Source organism: Amblyomma maculatum, chromosome 7 (assembly GCF_055883805.1).
Source record: "Amblyomma maculatum isolate TAMU_Amacu chromosome 7, ASM5588380v1, whole genome shotgun sequence".
In the NCBI taxonomy this organism is placed as follows: Eukaryota; Metazoa; Arthropoda; class Arachnida; order Ixodida; family Ixodidae; genus Amblyomma; species Amblyomma maculatum.
This window is the reverse complement of record NC_139350.1, coordinates 22,368,406-22,386,019: the sequence shown is the minus strand read 5'-3', so window position 1 is coordinate 22,386,019 and position 17,614 is coordinate 22,368,406. Positions and strand designations below refer to the sequence as shown.

The following is a 17,614-nucleotide window of genomic DNA, read 5'->3' as shown; positions in this document are numbered from 1 at the left end:
CTTCAAGCTTATGTAAACGCAAGCACTGGCTACGAGGTTTTACATACTACCCTCATTTGTCCATTGCTTCCTGAAATACGCCACACATGTTCATATAGAACAGAAGCAACGCACCTTCCTTCTCTAATAGCAGAGCTCATTGCCATTCGCGACCGTTTGTCTACATTAGCAGACAGCCTATATGCTGCACCCCCGACCATTCTGATCTTGCATACAGAATCAAGCCAAGCAGTCCAAGCATTACGGAGTATAGCTAATACCTTCGACATCATCAACGATATCTGCAGAATTGTGCAAACATATTCATGCCCTGTACGTGTGGTGTGGGCTCCCCACATTATGCTCCGTCTCACAGAAACTCATAATGTATCCTGTTCCCAGAAAGTGACATATCCTCTACCTATGTTAAAGTTTTCCGCTGGAGATGCCGTAGTTCCTGCAGAAGAATTTCTTCTCCGCTCCACGCGTGCTTTAATTCCACCGTGTGGATCAAACCTTCCCGGCGGAGGAGGTGGCGCTGAGGAGAATCCGCGTGGGTGCTGTGTTAACGCCTTCTGTAAAATCTTCCTGGACCACCCAGACTGCTCCCACGAACTGCCCTTTCTGCCCAGTCCCTGCTATGGAAGCCACACTAGACCACTTCCTAACAACTTGTCCTGGTCTTCGCGCGGCCCGAAAAACACACCTTAAAAGCCACTCTTACCACCCTACCAGACCGCCCGACACAGGGGTATGGACACATGGCCCACACCATCAAGAGCTGTTGGCATTCATTGCTGCCACAGGCCTGTATCAAAATATTTAAACCCTTATGCCGAAGGGCGAACTTGCGCAATAAAAAAAGTTTAGATTGGTTGCGCTCTACGATACACATACGTTAGGCAACGTGGCCACGTACAGGCCTCTTTTCTCCGTTCCAACTCAGCTAGCCAGACATGGCGCGCGTCTTCGGGCGGGGGAGTAGCAGGATCCGGCTCACTTGCCATCATGGCGTGGTCTGACGTACCGTAGCAGTTGCGTGGTGCGCCTATGCAGGCAATTATGGCGCACATCATCATCATCATCATCATCAGCCTGATTATACCCACTGCAGGGTGAAGGCCTCTCCCATATTTCTCCACTTAACCCGGTTCTGTGCTAACTGCATCCACTAGACCCCTGCGAACTTCTTAATCTCATCCGCCCACCTAACTTTCTGCCGCCCCCTGCTACGCTTTCCTTCCCTTGGAATCCACCTTGTTACCCTCAGCGACCATCGGTCATCCTCTCTTCGCACTACATGTCCTGCCCATGTCCATTTCTTCTTCTTAATTTCCACTAGAATGTCGGTAACTTGAGTTATTTCTCTGACCCACTCTGCACGCTTTCTATCTCTTAATGTTACCCCTACCATTTTTCGTTCCATAGCTCTCTGGCTTGTCCTCAACTTAAGCAGAACTCTCTTGGTTAGCCTCCACGTTTCAGCCCCATATGTGAGTACAGGCAAGATGCAACTGTTGTGTACTTTCCTCTTGAGCGATACCGGTAAGCTGCTAGTCATAATCTGCGAGTGCTTGCCAAATGCGCTCCATCCCAATCTTATTCTTCTTGTTATTTCCTTTTTATGGACCGGATCTGCGGTTACTACCTGTCCTAAGTAGACATATTCGCCTCCTACTTCCAGTATTTCGCTACCTAATGTAAACTGCTGTTCCTTCCCGAGGCTGTTGAACATTACCTTAGTCTTCTGCATATTGATTTTCAAGCCTACCTTTCTACTTTTTCTGTCTAGGTCATCAATCATTATTTGCAGTTCATCCCCCGCGTTGCTTAGCAAGGCAATGTCATCAGCAAATCGCAGATTACTGAGATATTCTCCATCTACCCTTATCCCTAACTGCTCCCATTCCAAGTCTCTGAATACTTCCTCTAAACAAGCTGTGAATAGTACTGGGGAGATTGTGTCTCCTTGCCTAACACCTTTCTTTATGGGAATTTTGTTACTTTCTTTATGCAGAACTATGGTTGCTGTGCAGCCACAATATATATCTTCCAGCACTTTCACGTACGGCTCGTCTACCCCCTGATTTCGCAATGCCTGCATCACCGCCGAGGTTTCAACTGAGTCAAATGCTTTTTCGTAATCAATGAATGCTATGTATAAGGGCGGGTTATATTCCGAGCATTTTTCTATCACCTGATTGATGGTATGGATATGATCGATAGTAGAGTACCGTTTCCGAAACCCTGCTTGATCCTTTGCTTGATTGCAGTCTAAGGTTGTCCTGATTCTAAGGCGCACAGAAAGATGCTATTTTAGTTACTTTTGGTTTTGTTTTTATTTTTTATTTCGTTCCATTATTATCATAAATTATTATTTTATTTATTTGATACTGATTGCCATAATCAATGCTTATCCCATTATATGCCGTACTAATGCTTTTATTAGTAATTGGTATAAATGAAAGGAAAGACTCAGTAGTTGCGAGCATCTTTGTGGACACTTGGTATTGTAGTAATAATTCTTTTACAGGTAGGCAAAGGTTCAGTTATCTTTTGCGCACATCCTCAAAGCCCGGATAGCCCTTGTGATATAGCCCATTCGTATTAAAAGTACCGAGAGCATTGCATGCTCTTACCGTTGCCTTTGACCCTTCGGTAGCGGCTTAATCTCCTGGCAGAATGAAACTGATTAGTTGAAGTATCCGCGCCCTATGAATAATCATTTAGCCGGCTTTATTCTGAAGAAAAAAGAAACGAACGTCTTCGCCTCTAACTCAAACTATTTTTTCAGTGAGAACACATTAATGGTGTAAGGTATAAAATGTTAGCTTTTCAGGTACTGTATGGTCACAAGCCAATCAACTATCATTTCATCTGAGAGCGCAAAAGAAAAACATGTATACAAGCCTTAAACGTACACATCATTCATATAATAACTCAAAGCCCCTACCCGGGATGGCCATCGCAACGTTGAGGTTGGGATTATTCCCATCAGGCAACTTGACGCCATCGTCTTGGACTTGCTGCTTCGCTGGTTTCGCGCTGGTTGGAGTCCTATCTTGGACTGTTACTGGCCGACCAGTCTCTTGTGGTGCAAAATGTCCGGTGTTGCCGCTGTATGAACATAGACCATCCTGCGCGAAAGCGTCGGTACGGCATAAACGAAGTCACCTCACGCGTCAAGAATGAGCAGTTCAGTGCAGTTAACATCTTTGAAGTGATCGATTCAGAAATCTTGTTTTAGGCCAGTACATTATAATATCTGGGGTTTGTAAACAAGGGTTGGAACAAAAAAGTATTTAAATAGGTTCACTCTAACGAATAGGCGGCAAACCAGGTGCTCAATTTTGATGGAGCGAGCGGCAATATATAGGGCTACAAAAAGAGCGCATATTGAGATATATTTTTTCCGCTGCCAGCATGGAACGGTCGCCAGTAAGTACTATTTATAGTAGCGCCTTATTTTGGCCTGTATCACTTCAAAACAAATTGATCTGGCAGAAGAAATGCGATCATTTCATGTCTTCCCCGACAGCCGGCATAAGCGCATGCCGGTTACTGCGAGGCTACAATCTGTTGCATCTCTACTTTTTGCGAGTTGTAGTATGCTCACAGCCCTCTCCTCTCCAACCTGTCTTTCCGGTCTTTCCAGTTACCAATCCTTGCGCCAAGATAACTTCTGCGGTGATGTTGGTGATTGCGAGACACACAAAACTAGTACGAATGAACAGTCCAGAACACTGCAAAGAGCACTGGATGCATAGCATCACTTGTGTACAGTGGCGAAGCTGCCTTTTGTCTTGTGAGACCAATATTTATATATAATATATATAACAATAAGAGCGGCCATGGTGAAGCCTAAATTACTACATTCAGCTTGCGTCTTGTACCGCAAAGCTGATGATTTGGCAACTGTATATACGAGAGTACATTTGGAAGTGCGCAGAAAGTAAACGGTCTCCGGGTTCGATTATATCACGATGAACGCGACATAAGACAACGGCACGGAGTTTCAGCGTCAGAGTTCCGGCATTCGGAACGTGGATCCGAGGTTCACAAAATATATCTGCCTGTGGTAATCTACGGTGTAAAGGCACAGGTGCCGTTCCAAAACAACACAAACAGGCTTAGCATGCAGTAAGCTTCACGCTACAGGATTTTGATACTAATGCTTCTGACCATCAAAACTACAATTCATAGCTCACAATTCTGATTTCCATAAATCGCAGGAATGACAGATCATTGGGGTACCTGTTTTGCTGCCACACTCGTGGAATAGTGTTTGTCGACCAGCATCAACCTCTTGAGTAACGGCTGTTGTGTACTCACTTCGAACACCGGCGCTGCCGCACACGAGGTCCTGCCACATCCTCGACCTCTACCTAGTGTTCGTTTGCCAACAGTGACCGGAGATGCAGCATCGCCGTCACCTGCGAGTTCCATGGATGAATATTTTCTGCCCCGTCGCCGCTTCGAGAAATTTCAGGCTAGGGCTGCTCTGTTTATCCAACATTTCTTAATGGATTTGAAGGCACCAGCTTTTTTTGTGTATGTCTGAGTGGCTGCAGTAAAAAACTATGGTAAGTAAATTGATATCAGTTTCAATTCAATCACACATTAACTACTTCCACCTCGTTTGGGGTACAACATTCAAAATAAATCTGAACACCATACTGGGTCTCCAAAAGAAGGTTATTAGATTGTTGGTGCATGCTGCACTGCCCACACGCAAACATTATTTCCGCAATATAGGTTTCATCGTGTGCATACAATGTTTGAGTATCGTTTACTTCACTGCCTTATATATTCACCTCAATGTTTAACCGTCTTCTTGAAGGATATTGCTATACTGAAGCCTTACGTAAACCTTTCTTACAGAAGAAGTAAACAAATAAGGGACGTTTCTCGAACGAGGACGTTATACGGTAACCAGAGCCTTCGTTTCACTTTACCATGCATACTAAATCAATAGAGCATAAAGAACCCAAGCATCTTTACCGCCTCAAATAAGTACTTTTTTCATCAGTTCCGCACTGTCTTTCTGTACTTTCCGTTCCTTGCCTTGAACATTAACACAAGAACAGTAACTTCATTTTCATTACGTTTTGCCATGTTGCGTGCATTCTGTTAGTTAATTGTTGGCCGTTAACCCACTGTGGTAAGTTTTAATTTGCTGTTTCATTTGTATAATTGTGCTCTTCCACTGCTTTGTAATTTTCATTTTATATATGTATATGTTCGCCTTGATTTCACACGTCTTGTTGCCCTGCCTTTACTGGGCCTCGGGCATCTCTCAAGCTATCGTTGTAGTGTTTTGCTCGAGCGAGGCCCATTTCCTGTGTATTACAGGAAAAAAATTTTCTTTCAACTATAAACGATTTGGGCATAGAGGCTATACATGGTGTATAGTGTATACAGGTAACGTTGCAAAGGACTTTCAACGTCGCTGAAAGCAATTCAGTTTTGAAAAGCGCTTAATATGGTTTACGTGTCTTATAGGTTCCACAAGCTGCCAGCATTTAAAAATATCTAAATCTAATCTACATTAATAGCGACATTCAGGTGCCATCGTTTGCTCTGCTTTACCTCTGTCATCTCTGTCATTGTGCCCATTAGACTGCTTCTAATATGCAGCCTATTCGGATATATCTGAAGGTATAGTGGCTGGGTTCCCGTAGGAAAGAGATTGTTCCTTTGTAATCTCATGCCGAGGACAATCCGGGCGAACAGACACAGACGCAACCGTAAGCCTAGAAAGACACTCGCCTTAAAAAAAGCGCTGATGAGTGCATTCTGACAACTATGTTGTGTGCGTTTTAGTAGTGGCGCAATCTCTTTGCGTTATGAGATTGATGTGTTGCAGCACTCACGTGAAAAGAACTAGCCTTTATCTGGGTGATATCGAAGCAGTAATAACAACCAGACGTCTTCTTCTATATTTAAAAGGAATTCTCAACTACCACACAATGATGAGTTATACATAAAATGTTAGGTTTTCACACATTGGTTGCTAAGAAGCGCCGCAAATATTCCCCTGTATCAAGTGTCAATCAAGTGTCAATCATTTAATCTACGAACCGCACCTACACCATGTTTCAAAGCACGCACTATGTTCTTGCAGCCTTGTTGGTGTCGCTCTGATTAAGGGTCCTCCTTGGGCGGGGCGCGCTGTGATGGTGACCGGCAGACCACCCTCGTGGTGTGTAACGTGTCCATTTCTGCTGCTGAAAGCGAGTGGCCCATCCTGCACGGAGACATTGGTACGTCAGAGATGGGACTTATAAAGCCTCCTGCGGCGTACAGTAGTTATAAATACAACAAGTAGAGTGTGTGCATACATATATATATATATATATATATATATATATATATATATATATATATATATATATATATGAAGGGCACAAAAAGAGAACTGCACAATCTGCATTGCAGTAATACGAAAGCATGGATGCTGCTTTTGGGCTTTTGGTCGCTTCTGGTTGCTTGAAGTTGCTTAAGTCAATTCTTGTTTATCCATTTTAGTCTTTGCTAATTTCAAATTGCGCGTACATCTTTTCCTATGCCATCTTTCAGATCTACATCCGGTTGCGTGACGTTACATCCTCTACGTGACAATAATTCACTTTTTGTTTCAAATTTCGCGCCAATGTCTTTCTATGCCATTTAAGGCTCTACTTTGGGTTGCATGACGTCACATTCCTGACGCCATTCTAAATGACTGACCTAACTATTTTAGTTTTTGGTACTTTCAAATTGCACGCCGATCCCTTCCTATGCATGTTTTTTGCATCGACTTCAGGTTGCATGACGTCAAATCCTTGGCATCGGCTTAATTGATTCTATCTAGTATCTAGTATTTGATACATCTTGACGTCACGCTAATTTACTGAAGTAATTAACTTTTTTTAGCAATTGATACATTCAAATGTGGCGCCAAGCCATTGGCTAATGGACCAGTTTCGCCTTTACTATAAAATTTTTGGCCTGTAAATATATACCTAATTAACTGACTAGCTTAAATATTTTTCCGGACACATCAGTAAGTCAACTTTTATCGATTGACACAACTGAATAACCTGCACCACATCACAATTACTCACTGCCGAGGAATGGAGACACGCGGAGATCATAATGATCCCCAAACCAGGCAAACCACCTAATCTGGATGGACCCGCATCCATTTCGCTGACCTCGTGAGCGGGAAGCTTAATGAAAGACAATGACCTGTTTCCGCACACGACGTTCGGCTGCAGGCCCTGGTTCTCTAGACAGGACGTCCTATTGCAGCTAAAGAAGGCTGTCATAAACAGAATAACGGCAAGAAATGAGACCATCATACTGACCATAGATTTGAAGGGCGCATTTGAAAACAATAGCCACGAGCGATACCCGGGGAACTCTCGGCAACAAAGTGTGGAAGATATACCTTTAAGTATATCAAAGCGTTCCGAATGTACCGAGCAGCCATCATTGGGACTAATAACGTACGGTCAGGAAGGAGAAAAACCCCAAGGGCACACCAGAAGGATCAGTTATATCTCCAATACTGTTCAACATTGCCATGACAGGGATAGCGAGACGACGCAGGAATATGTAACACATACAACATGCAATCTGCACAGACGATGTAACAGTATGGACCCAGAAAGGCTCCAGTGGGGAAAAAAAGAACGGCTACAACTGGCTGCGCAAGAACTTGAGGATTTCGCTCGTTCTAGTGCAATGCAGTGCTTACCAAAGAAATCACAATACAAAAGATCACACTCTGGCAGGTACAAACCACTGGACATCGACATAATCATGAACGGACACCCGACTTGTCAACACACAACAAAATGAAATTAGTAGGGCTGTGGTTACAAGAAGGAGGCGAGCGTGATCAGACGATCAAATAGGTTACCACTGTGACCAACCAAATCTCTAGAATGATAAGCAGAATAACAAACTAAAGAAGGGGGATCAGTGAGCAAGACGCAATACGGATAGTGACAGACCTCGTCATCCCACGGCTCATCTACGGAAGCACATATCTTAAAACAAACAGGACGGAAAGAAACAAGATAAACGTGCTAATCAAAAAGCCATACAAACTGGCTCTACGATTGCCACCACATGCCTCTAAAAGCACCTTTGACAATCTGGGCATGCAGTATACCTTCGAAGAACATAGCGAAGCTATGCTCGACTCCCAGATCAGAAGATTTAAACAGACCAAGACATGCTGTGCGCTCCCTACGAAACTCGGATACACCCTGAAGACGACAATAGCGCGATACTACAAATATCGCATCAGACATCAGGGACACTTTCACGGTCAGACCACTGCCCAGAAATATGGACCCTGTCAATCATAACGGCAGAAGGAATGCCAGAGCCAAAACCCTTGACAAACACCTGAACACAAAACATTTTGTGATGTAGTACGTCGACGCAGCGAGGTACAAAGGAAGAAAGGCGACTGCAGCCGCGGTCACAGACTCACAAGGCGAGCTCATATACGAAACAAGTATACGAGCCAAACGCATCCGCGCAGCGGAAGAGGTGGCAATAGCCTTAGCACCCTCAGAAGCAAACAGAAGACAACACAGTTACTGGATAGTCGCGGACTTGCAAGCCGCCTGTAGAGCCTTCCAAAACAACAAGATTTATCGCATAGCAAACAAGTTTCTACACACGATTGTTTGGGTCCCCGACGCTGAGGTGGAGGGTAACATTAGAGTAGATGGCGGGGTCCGAGGTTTCACTAGCCGGGTGGCGGAGCCATCGGTAGAGCCTTTCACAACACCAGAAACATACGAGGAAACAATATGAGTGTGTAGGGAGAGGCGTAGTAAGTACGCACTTCTACATGACACACTAAGCCAAAAACAAGCTACTACACTTAGGCGCCTACAAACAAACACACATCCAAACAGAGCCCTGTACCACAAGATATGGCCAATGCAATACAAAAGCGAATGTGTCTGGTGCAGAGACACTGCTACACTATAACACACAACGTGGGGATGTAGAGCAAGCCCCATAATGCCTTAAACAGTTAGCCCTAGTCCTGAGAAGTGGAAGGACCTTCCAGCCGACTCGTACGCACAGCATCAGCTCATGCTGGTTCAATGGACTAGAGCCGCTGCTGAGGCCAATGGACTCCTGGACAGGGGACTGTCAACTTCTGCTCTTTCATAACCCACTACCGCTAACCCCAATTTACCCCAATAAAGTTTATTATACAATCTGGAACATTGATTAGTCATCATAGGCCGGAGCGCAGATACGTCGCCAACGACTCCGAGTCCACTTAATATAATAAATATCCCTGTTATCGCCAGGTACGGACTTGTTGCTCACGCTGTATTTCTCACCTGATCCACACACCTACATACAGTTCTCATTCCCACGAGAACTTACTGACACAGCAATTGTTTCCGACATACTGATATTACTGGTACTACTACGCCGGGTGTTTCCAGACTGAACGAGCTTAATAAGCTATCGTAAAATTTTCCGACATCCCTGCTGTATTTGCACTGAAGAAATGCGTAAGCCTGGGGGTTGCTGTGTTTTTCCGCGACATGTGTCAGCTGGATTCCTGGGATCTGGGCCTTTTCTTTCCTGTAAACCACTTAACGGCCTCTTGACGATTACCTAATCTACCCACATCAACCATTATGTCGCCTGCACACGTTTCCTTTACGCGCTATCGGAAGGCAACATTCTTGATTCGATATATCAACTAGTTCCCCTTTTGCAGCCCCAACAACGCCACAGCCATGTGAAACTAGCCTACATAGTCATACAATGCTTAGGCGTTAATAGATCTTCCCGTGAATAAACTTATGTAGGTACGTTATATTAGAAGCTTAATGGTTGAGATCTTGAGAGTTTAGGCGCCGAGAGGTTTACTTTAAGTCGAAAATTTTGCTGACTAATCAGGTACTTCCAAATGGGAAATTTGAGCGCAGTACATCAGCTGTTTCACCTTTTCAATAGATTGAGGCAGATTTCAAGCAAGACATATATGTACAAATACAGAAAACAATTTTTTTTATTTTTCACGCATGTCCCTTCAAGAAACACTCCTCTAACAGTTCTTGACAGTCGTGAAGGAAGCTTCGTGGTCGCCCAAAGCTTTCAACAACCTCCCCCCCCCCCCCCCTGCACCTCTTTCTCTTTTTTCAGGGCCGCCTTTCTCTTTTTCTTTACAGCTCGGTAACGGTGTCCGCGCAGAGTTTTGACAGATACTGCGTCCTTCCTTTGCTTTCAACCAATCTTCAACGCCACTGATGTCTATTGTAATGCGACTATTTCTATATGCTCTGTGGTGTGGAGTTCGAAAAAGCCAAATGAAAGGCGCCTCGCAGACGCCTGGATCTAATCCAGGCGTCACAGATAGCTTCATATATGCGTGAATATTCTGGCGACGTCATCAGCAGTCATGGCATGACCGGATGTGACGTCATTGTCACTTCCGGTTATTAGACACGGCCGGATGCGACATCATGATGACGTCAAAACCTGTCATGATGTCAAGGCCGGGGACGTCACCGATTACGAAGCCGACGGCAACGACGACTCAAAACGCAGTGACGGGCGCCAAAGAGCTGCGCTCTAAAGATGCTCCGAGATAACTGCAGTTGCTGCACAGGAGAAATGCCCAACCTGGAGTGTTGCTGTGTTGCAAGCGAGATGTGTCGGGGATTCCGTCAGTGAAAGATACAGTGCCTTTACATTCCTGTAAACCAATTATAGAACGTAAGTGAACTTCGATGCGTTCAATGGAACACTGGTTGTGTTCGATAAGCGGCCCTTGATATACCATGTGCAACCGCAATGCTCAGGTTTTCGCATTTTTGCGCTGTAGATTCTGCAGTTGCTGCAGAAACTGCAGATTTTGTGTAAGGAATCTGCACATTTTGCAGCTATCACGGAATTTTTCAGACTGCAGTTGGTTGAATACCTCTCTACACACTTCTTAACTATTGCCAACCATTAGTGCACGCAAATGATGGCCTTAAGCACTCGTTCAATTTCCAACATTTCAAATTTCCTGCTACAGGAAGTTAGGACTAGGTCATGTGAAGTTGAATACCACGGCAGCTTTTCAAGGCACCCGTGTGTTGTGCTGTGCGATGTGAGTGCCCGCTTAATAACCTCAGGTGGTAGAAATTTCCAGAGTCCTCCACTGCGTCATCTCTACTATCCTGAATCGCTTTCGGACGTTAGACCACACAAATCAAGCGAAACCTGACGCCTTGGACGTCTACATTACTCCTCCCGGCTATTTGTGTTGTGTTGTGTTGGGGTTTATGGCACATAGGCAACTAAGGCCATCATGCGCCAAACTCAGGGTAAAGTAATTCTTGTTTAAAATAACTCGGAGTTTGATTATTAGCTTTACTTCTTTTAAAAAATCAAAAATAGAAGAAATTTCGACAATGTCATTCTCTTAGACATCTATTTTTACCTGTTACTGATTAAATTAGCTGTTTTATATAAGTATTTACCCATTATGCAACTTGCACCCCTATCCTTGACGCTCTATATCATGGTACCATTCATTTTCCGATATACCACTAACACTTTTACAGCACCGACAAACTCATGACCAAGCGAAATCCGCCTACATAGCCAAACAATGCTTACGGATTATTAATGAACTGCGAGGTTCGAATACATCTATAAGATATGAAGGCGAAAGCCTAGTGGAATGCTAACTTGATCTGCTGAAGCTTGCGTTAGTGTTTCTGCTAACCTGCTCTTGAAATTGGTGATGATCATATTCGTCGTCAGCTGTCGAACTTTGTGATAATCATTCTCCTGAACGGTTGTCAAAGTTGGTGGTCGGCGTTCGCAGAACGAATAGGGCCGCTTGTTGTTTCATACAGACCTCTGCCACGACTTCTTCCACAGGCCGCTTTTGTCCTAACAGCGGTTACGATTAGGGGCATTTCCATCTGTCCTAGCCTCTTACACCATAGAGTACACACTCTTTGCTCCCCGGCCGAGACTAGAATATGGCGCACCATAACCCACTGGTATGGGGAATGAATCTCTGGGCCCGCTCGGCAACGTACACAGGATATGTCATTTTATGGTGTAGACCCCAGATTCGCGTCCAATGCGACAGAAACTTCAACGAAGATTTGCTACATTTCGGTGGAGGCGAAACGCCAAGGCGAGCGCGCGTTGTGCGATGTCAGTGCACTTTAATGATCCCCTGTTAGTCGAGATTATCACGAAGCCTCCCGTTAAACCTCCTCTTTCTTCTTTCATTCGATCTTCCTCGATTTCCTGTCTGGGTCGTTCAGGCCTCCCCAAAAGTGGGGAAGATATCGAAAATTTCCTAACGTTTTATAACAAACATTTCCGTGTTCCCTGCAGAATCTGCACTGGAGAATGCGTAAGCCTATGCATTGTTGAGTTGTCCGCGAGATGTGTCAGCGGCACTCAACGAGTAAAAAGTGGCATAGTGGAAGGCTACCGAGTAATTTAACCTGCACTGACATCTCACCGTACACGGAAACCTATCGGTTTCACTTCCATTGAGACGCAGTTGTCTGCGGCTCAGCAGAAACCTGCATACTGAATAGCAAAAGTCTGGAATATTGAGCACTGCGCCACCACGACGTGGCGTATTCTCTAAACCAATAAATCAATTTACATAGTTTACTAATTTAAAAGGTGCAAATATATCTCGCCTTCTGGGGACAAAAATAAAGGGCGTTCATAAAACCCGCGTCCTAGTTCACACAGTTGGCTTAGATTCTCTGTGCTCAACACGATTTTTAGACATTCATATTGTAGCGAAACCTACATTGGCCACAAACGGCACAGAATGGCCCTGAGCCATTGCTACAGTGCCTTTGCCTAGCAGCCAGCGTAGCTGGCAGACGCCGGCGATCGCCGCGGGGCCGCCGCCGCCGACTGGTATGACATCACACCGCTTAAATCAAATGCAGACGCAATTCACCGCAATGCAGAACGCCTTCGCCGCTAGGTTGACTACATTAGAAAAGACGATGACCCAAATGCAACAAAATGGACAAGCGCCGTAAAAATGAAGCCTCGCTGGTGCGGGAGTGGAACTGCCTCAGCTTCCAACGAAAGCGAACGCTCTTGCAACTGCACTTAGTCCAAAGCGATGCAAAACCTTTAGCTATAGCCCTTCAGGAAACAGGAAAAGGTCTACCCAAATTATTCGGGTATCAGGCGTTCCACGGTGACCGGGGGGGGGGGGGGGGAATCTCCTGTCTCCAAGCTAGTTAAAAGAAACATAGTGGTAGCCGAGCATGAAGTCAACTCGCGTGACATCGAAGCTGTAGTAATAGAAATTATCACTAGTCGCAAGGAAGAGCCTAGTCTCTTTATTTTAAACGTGTACAGCACCCCCCCCCCCCCCCCCAGCAGAGAAAGGTTCCTTTCTGTGGCCTCATCCGTAAAGTGATCAAAACTGCAGGAAACAATCCTCTTATAAGAGTAGGAGACTTCAATGCCGCCCACCAAGAATGCGGTTACAACAGACACGAACCCAAGGGTAGGCAACTGTGGGATGACATACATGAGCTCGGCCTCAGCCTCCTGACGGACCCTAGCTGTCCGTCCTGGATGGTAAACAGCGTCTGTGCAGACACCGCCCCGGACGTTACCCTTGGGAATAACACGGGAGAGGCGGTCTGGAAAACCACAGCTCGAAATTTCGGCAGCGACCACTTTGTTCTGGCTCTCACCCTCAGCAACGGCGTCATAACGCGTTGCTTCAAAAGCCCCAAAATCACCAATTGGGACAGGTTTTGGTCAATCAGGGAAAACAGCGAATCGGGAGACAAAATCCAAAACAGACAAATGGGTGGAGACACCTAAGAAACAAGTCGAGAAAACAGCCACTACCCTACAAGAGGACGATGCGCCGGTGACGGCTGACAGCCAACTCCATATGTGGGAAGCGAAATGCGGCATGGAGAGGAGTCTCCGGTCGCAAAGTTGGAACACGAACCTTAGGCGAATGATAGCAAGATATAACAAAGAGATGGAAGATTACGCAGTAAAACTTAGCGAACAAAACTGGTGTAGTAGGTGCGACGAGATGGAAGGGAACATGAGCATTGCCAATACGTGGAGCCTACTCAGACAACTACGTGATCCTGAGAATTCGAAAACCCAATCGGGAATAACACTGACAAAAGCCAGATACATGTTCGAGGGCATGGACGAGGAACTTATGGTAAAACTAATTGACAAGTACGTAGGCGACACACAAGCCTTACCCTAGCGGGATTACGAAGGACCCTTAAACGAGGCCCTAGACTCGCCGATGACGGAGGCGGAGGTTCGCGCCTAAATATTAAGCCTAAAAACAAAATCGACTCCCTGCCCAGACTGAATCACAAACAAGGATTTCCCAAAGTTGGACGATTACTCCTCCGCACGCTCACGAAATACATGTGCGTCGCATGGGACAGAGGCCCCTCCCACAACAGAGGAAGACGCAAATGTAATTTTGATACCGAAGCCAGGCAAACCACGAAACTAGAGAACTCAATCTTTTTAACGTCATGTATAGGGAAACTTATGGAGTGTGTAGTCCAAACGCGACTAACGCGTTTCATAGCTAAACCACCTGTGGCCGCACGAAATGGATGGGTTCCGGCCCAGCCTGTGCACACAGGACGTAATTCTCCGCTTGAGACACATCAGCGAAACAAGAGACGCGAGGATACTACTAGGTCTAGACCTGAGAAAGGCGTTCGATAACGTAAAACACGCGGTGGTTCTTTCTGGCCTCCAAGAATCGGGGGTCGGAAAAAAGACGTATGACTACGTAAAAGACTTCCTGTCGGGTAGCACGATAAAGATAAAGTTTCAGGACATTGAATCCTCCAAGTCAAACTAGGAAGCAGGGGTACGCCGCAAGGTCCGGTGCTGTCCCCGTCCTTCTTTAATGTTGCCATGCGAAACCTCCCGGCAGAACTGAAAAAGGTGGAAAACTTTAAATTCAGCATGTACGCAGACGACCTCAACCTGTGGGCCACCCAGGGTAGTTGGAGCGAGCATTGTGGAGCGCTTGCAGGCGGCGACGGAGTCCTACGCGGCTGAGAGAGGCCTCTTGTGCTCTCCACAAAATCGGGACTGTTTATCTACAACCTGAAGGAGCTCAGGTGCAAACGCCTGATAAACATCAACATAACAGTAGATGGCCAAACAGTGCCGAAAGTCGAACAAATTAGGATCCTTGGGCAGTTTCCACAAGCGGATAGGTACAACGATACAACGGTAAAGAAACTGAACGCGTACGCCACGCAAATCACAGGTCTGTTCAGGAGAATCGCACTCAAGGGTCGAGGCCTTAAGGAACGAAGCCTCCTGAAATTAATGCAGACTTACATCACTAGCGGCATATGTTACGCCCCACCATTCCTAAACATCAGATGATACGAAAAGCAGAGAATAGCCGCACTCATCAGACGATGCGCGAAGAGGGCTCTGGGACTACCCATCTCGACCTCGACTGAACACGTCCTCGAAATGGGAGTGCACAACAATTGAACGGAACAAGCGGAGGCTGTGCACATGGCGCAACTAGAAATATTGAGCAGCATCACCACGGGCTCAACCATCCTCGGATGGGTAGGACTGCATTCAGATAGAGGAACAAGTGACAAAGTGGACATTCCATGATAGTGTCGCGAATATAGAATATTGCCCCCCCCCCCCTTATCTAAAAACATGCACCCTACGTATAACAAACAGAGGAGACAAAAGGGATCCGAGACGCTCGCAAAGAAAGCGGGGAAAAGGAATCAGGGGGAGGTCGCCTACGTGGACGCGTCTAGCGGCAAGTCGGGGGCGGTGGTGGCTGCGGTCGTCAACGGCCACGCCGTACCCACCGCCGCTGCGTCCGCTAGAAGCCGAAATGTAGACACGGCTGAAGAAGTTGCGATAGTACTCGTTGCGTTGGAACAGAAGCTAGCATAGTTATTAGTGACAGCAAAACGGCTCTCAGGAATTTTGGAAAAGGGAGGTTCTCGAAGGAGGCAGTCAAAATTTCAGAGAACGGATAACTTGAAAGAAGGATTCGAAATATTTGGACGCCCGCGCACGGGATCCGTCCCCGGCGACGAAGCGACGCACGAGCTAGCCCGAGCTCTCTGCCTCGGGGCAGGCGTAGAGCCGCCTGACTGCGATGGTATGGATGAGAGGTTACAAACGTATAAGGAAATCTTAGAACACTACAGACTTAGCAGGGGTCCCTGCCACCACCGGGCCGAACGCTAAATAATAAGGAGGCCGTCGCTTGGCGGCGCCTGCAAGCTGGGAATTTTCCAAGTCCCGTCTGACTTCCACACGCAAGTGGAGGAATAGGCGGAAAGCCAAACCAGTGGAAAAAAGGGGTACTCTGGATTATATCTTCTGCTAACGCCTTGATTCCCCTTGCACTAAGGAAAACATAAATAGTAGAGCAGCCTGGGAACTGCTACTGTGGAGCGAGTCCCCTACCTACCAGCAGCAAGCTATCCGCATGGCGGCTGAAGCCGCGAAGAGACACTGTCGCTTCGCCTGTCTTTAGTCGCGGAGGCCCCGGCCTCCGTCCCATAGTCCTCCGTGCCGGCAGTTCACCAGCTGTGTCGCATGCCTGAACTAGTTCTAATTTGGGACGCCATCACAAGGTGACGTCAGCGGCCATGACGTCATGACCGAATGTAACACCATCACGACGTCACATCTGGCCATGTCTAATATCGCAAGTGATGTCACATCCGGCCAAGACAGCACGACTCGGGATGACGTCACCAGGCGATCGACTGTCACGAAATCGGCGCACATTTTCATCAAGCCGGTACGGCGCCAGGCCCGCGCGGCGTCGCGTGCCGAGAGAAAAGCCTCCTTCCCCGCGCGGGAGAGCGCGTAGCTTTGTACGCGTTGCCGTCACCCTCTTTCCCATTGCCCGGGGAGGACGGTGGTTCATCGGCCTGGAATACGCCAGAAAATTCCAGAATCTTCTATGGGACCTAGTCAATGACCATGCGCGGCTCGACAGGAGGAGAAGGGAGCGCTATAACCAGCGAAGCTAAGTATGTGTGCGCGCTAGCTTTGGCGTGTTTTAACAGGCAGACGCGGCGCGCTTTATTTAAAGACACCGCGCCGCTTGTTAGTCAGTCAGTCAGTCAGTTCGTCAGTGTTTTGCGACGTGCTCGCCTGTGCTTCGGCTGGACTCCCGGGGATCACCCGCTGCTGGCAAGCCCACGGACCTGCAAGGGAGCGGCGCTCGTCTCGTATGGCGGCCACATCGTGACTCTTGAGGCGTCGAACTGCAACAGTGTCCGGTGAACAATTTGGTGTTTGTTTATGTAACTCTCTCGTATTTGATCTGTTGGAAAGCCTCTGTGTAATTGAATCATTCTGTAGTTGCATGCTTAGCGTTTGTATTCTGTGAACCTCTCGTCTGTGTATTTCAAGTGATCTTGTGTATTCCTTTGTATCGTCTCTTGCTGTACATAAATTGTGTTTTGTTTGTCACTTCTGACTCCGATCCTGACTCTGGTTTGAACCGGCGACAGCTGGGCACCAAACGACCACCCCCTTCTGTCACTACAATGTAGTTGAATTCCGGCTGAGCTTGCCACGAAGGTCGAGGGCA

At 46.6% G+C, this 17,614-nt stretch overlaps 1 protein-coding gene across 3 annotated transcripts in view; it reads right to left on the bottom strand.

Moving 5' to 3' along the window:
• Nucleotides 1-16,624, bottom strand: part of LOC146182815 (uncharacterized) — a 47,250-nt gene extending 30,626 nt beyond the window's left edge. For 2 of the 3 annotated variants that reach the window (XM_084608268.1, XM_084608270.1), the window contains exons 1-4: nucleotides 16,478-16,624; nucleotides 6,070-6,226; nucleotides 4,312-4,412; nucleotides 2,933-3,116 (exon numbers count right to left, since the gene is read on the bottom strand). In XM_084608268.1, the coding sequence (XP_084464394.1) occupies nucleotides 2,933-3,116; nucleotides 4,312-4,412; nucleotides 6,070-6,226; nucleotides 16,478-16,570 (535 nt within the window). In that variant the 5' untranslated portion in view covers nucleotides 16,571-16,624. The remainder of the gene's footprint in view (nucleotides 1-2,932; nucleotides 3,117-4,311; nucleotides 4,413-6,069; nucleotides 6,227-16,477) is intronic. The other variant, XM_084608269.1, reaches the window with a different exon arrangement.
• Between the last annotated feature and the right edge of the window lie 990 nt (nucleotides 16,625-17,614).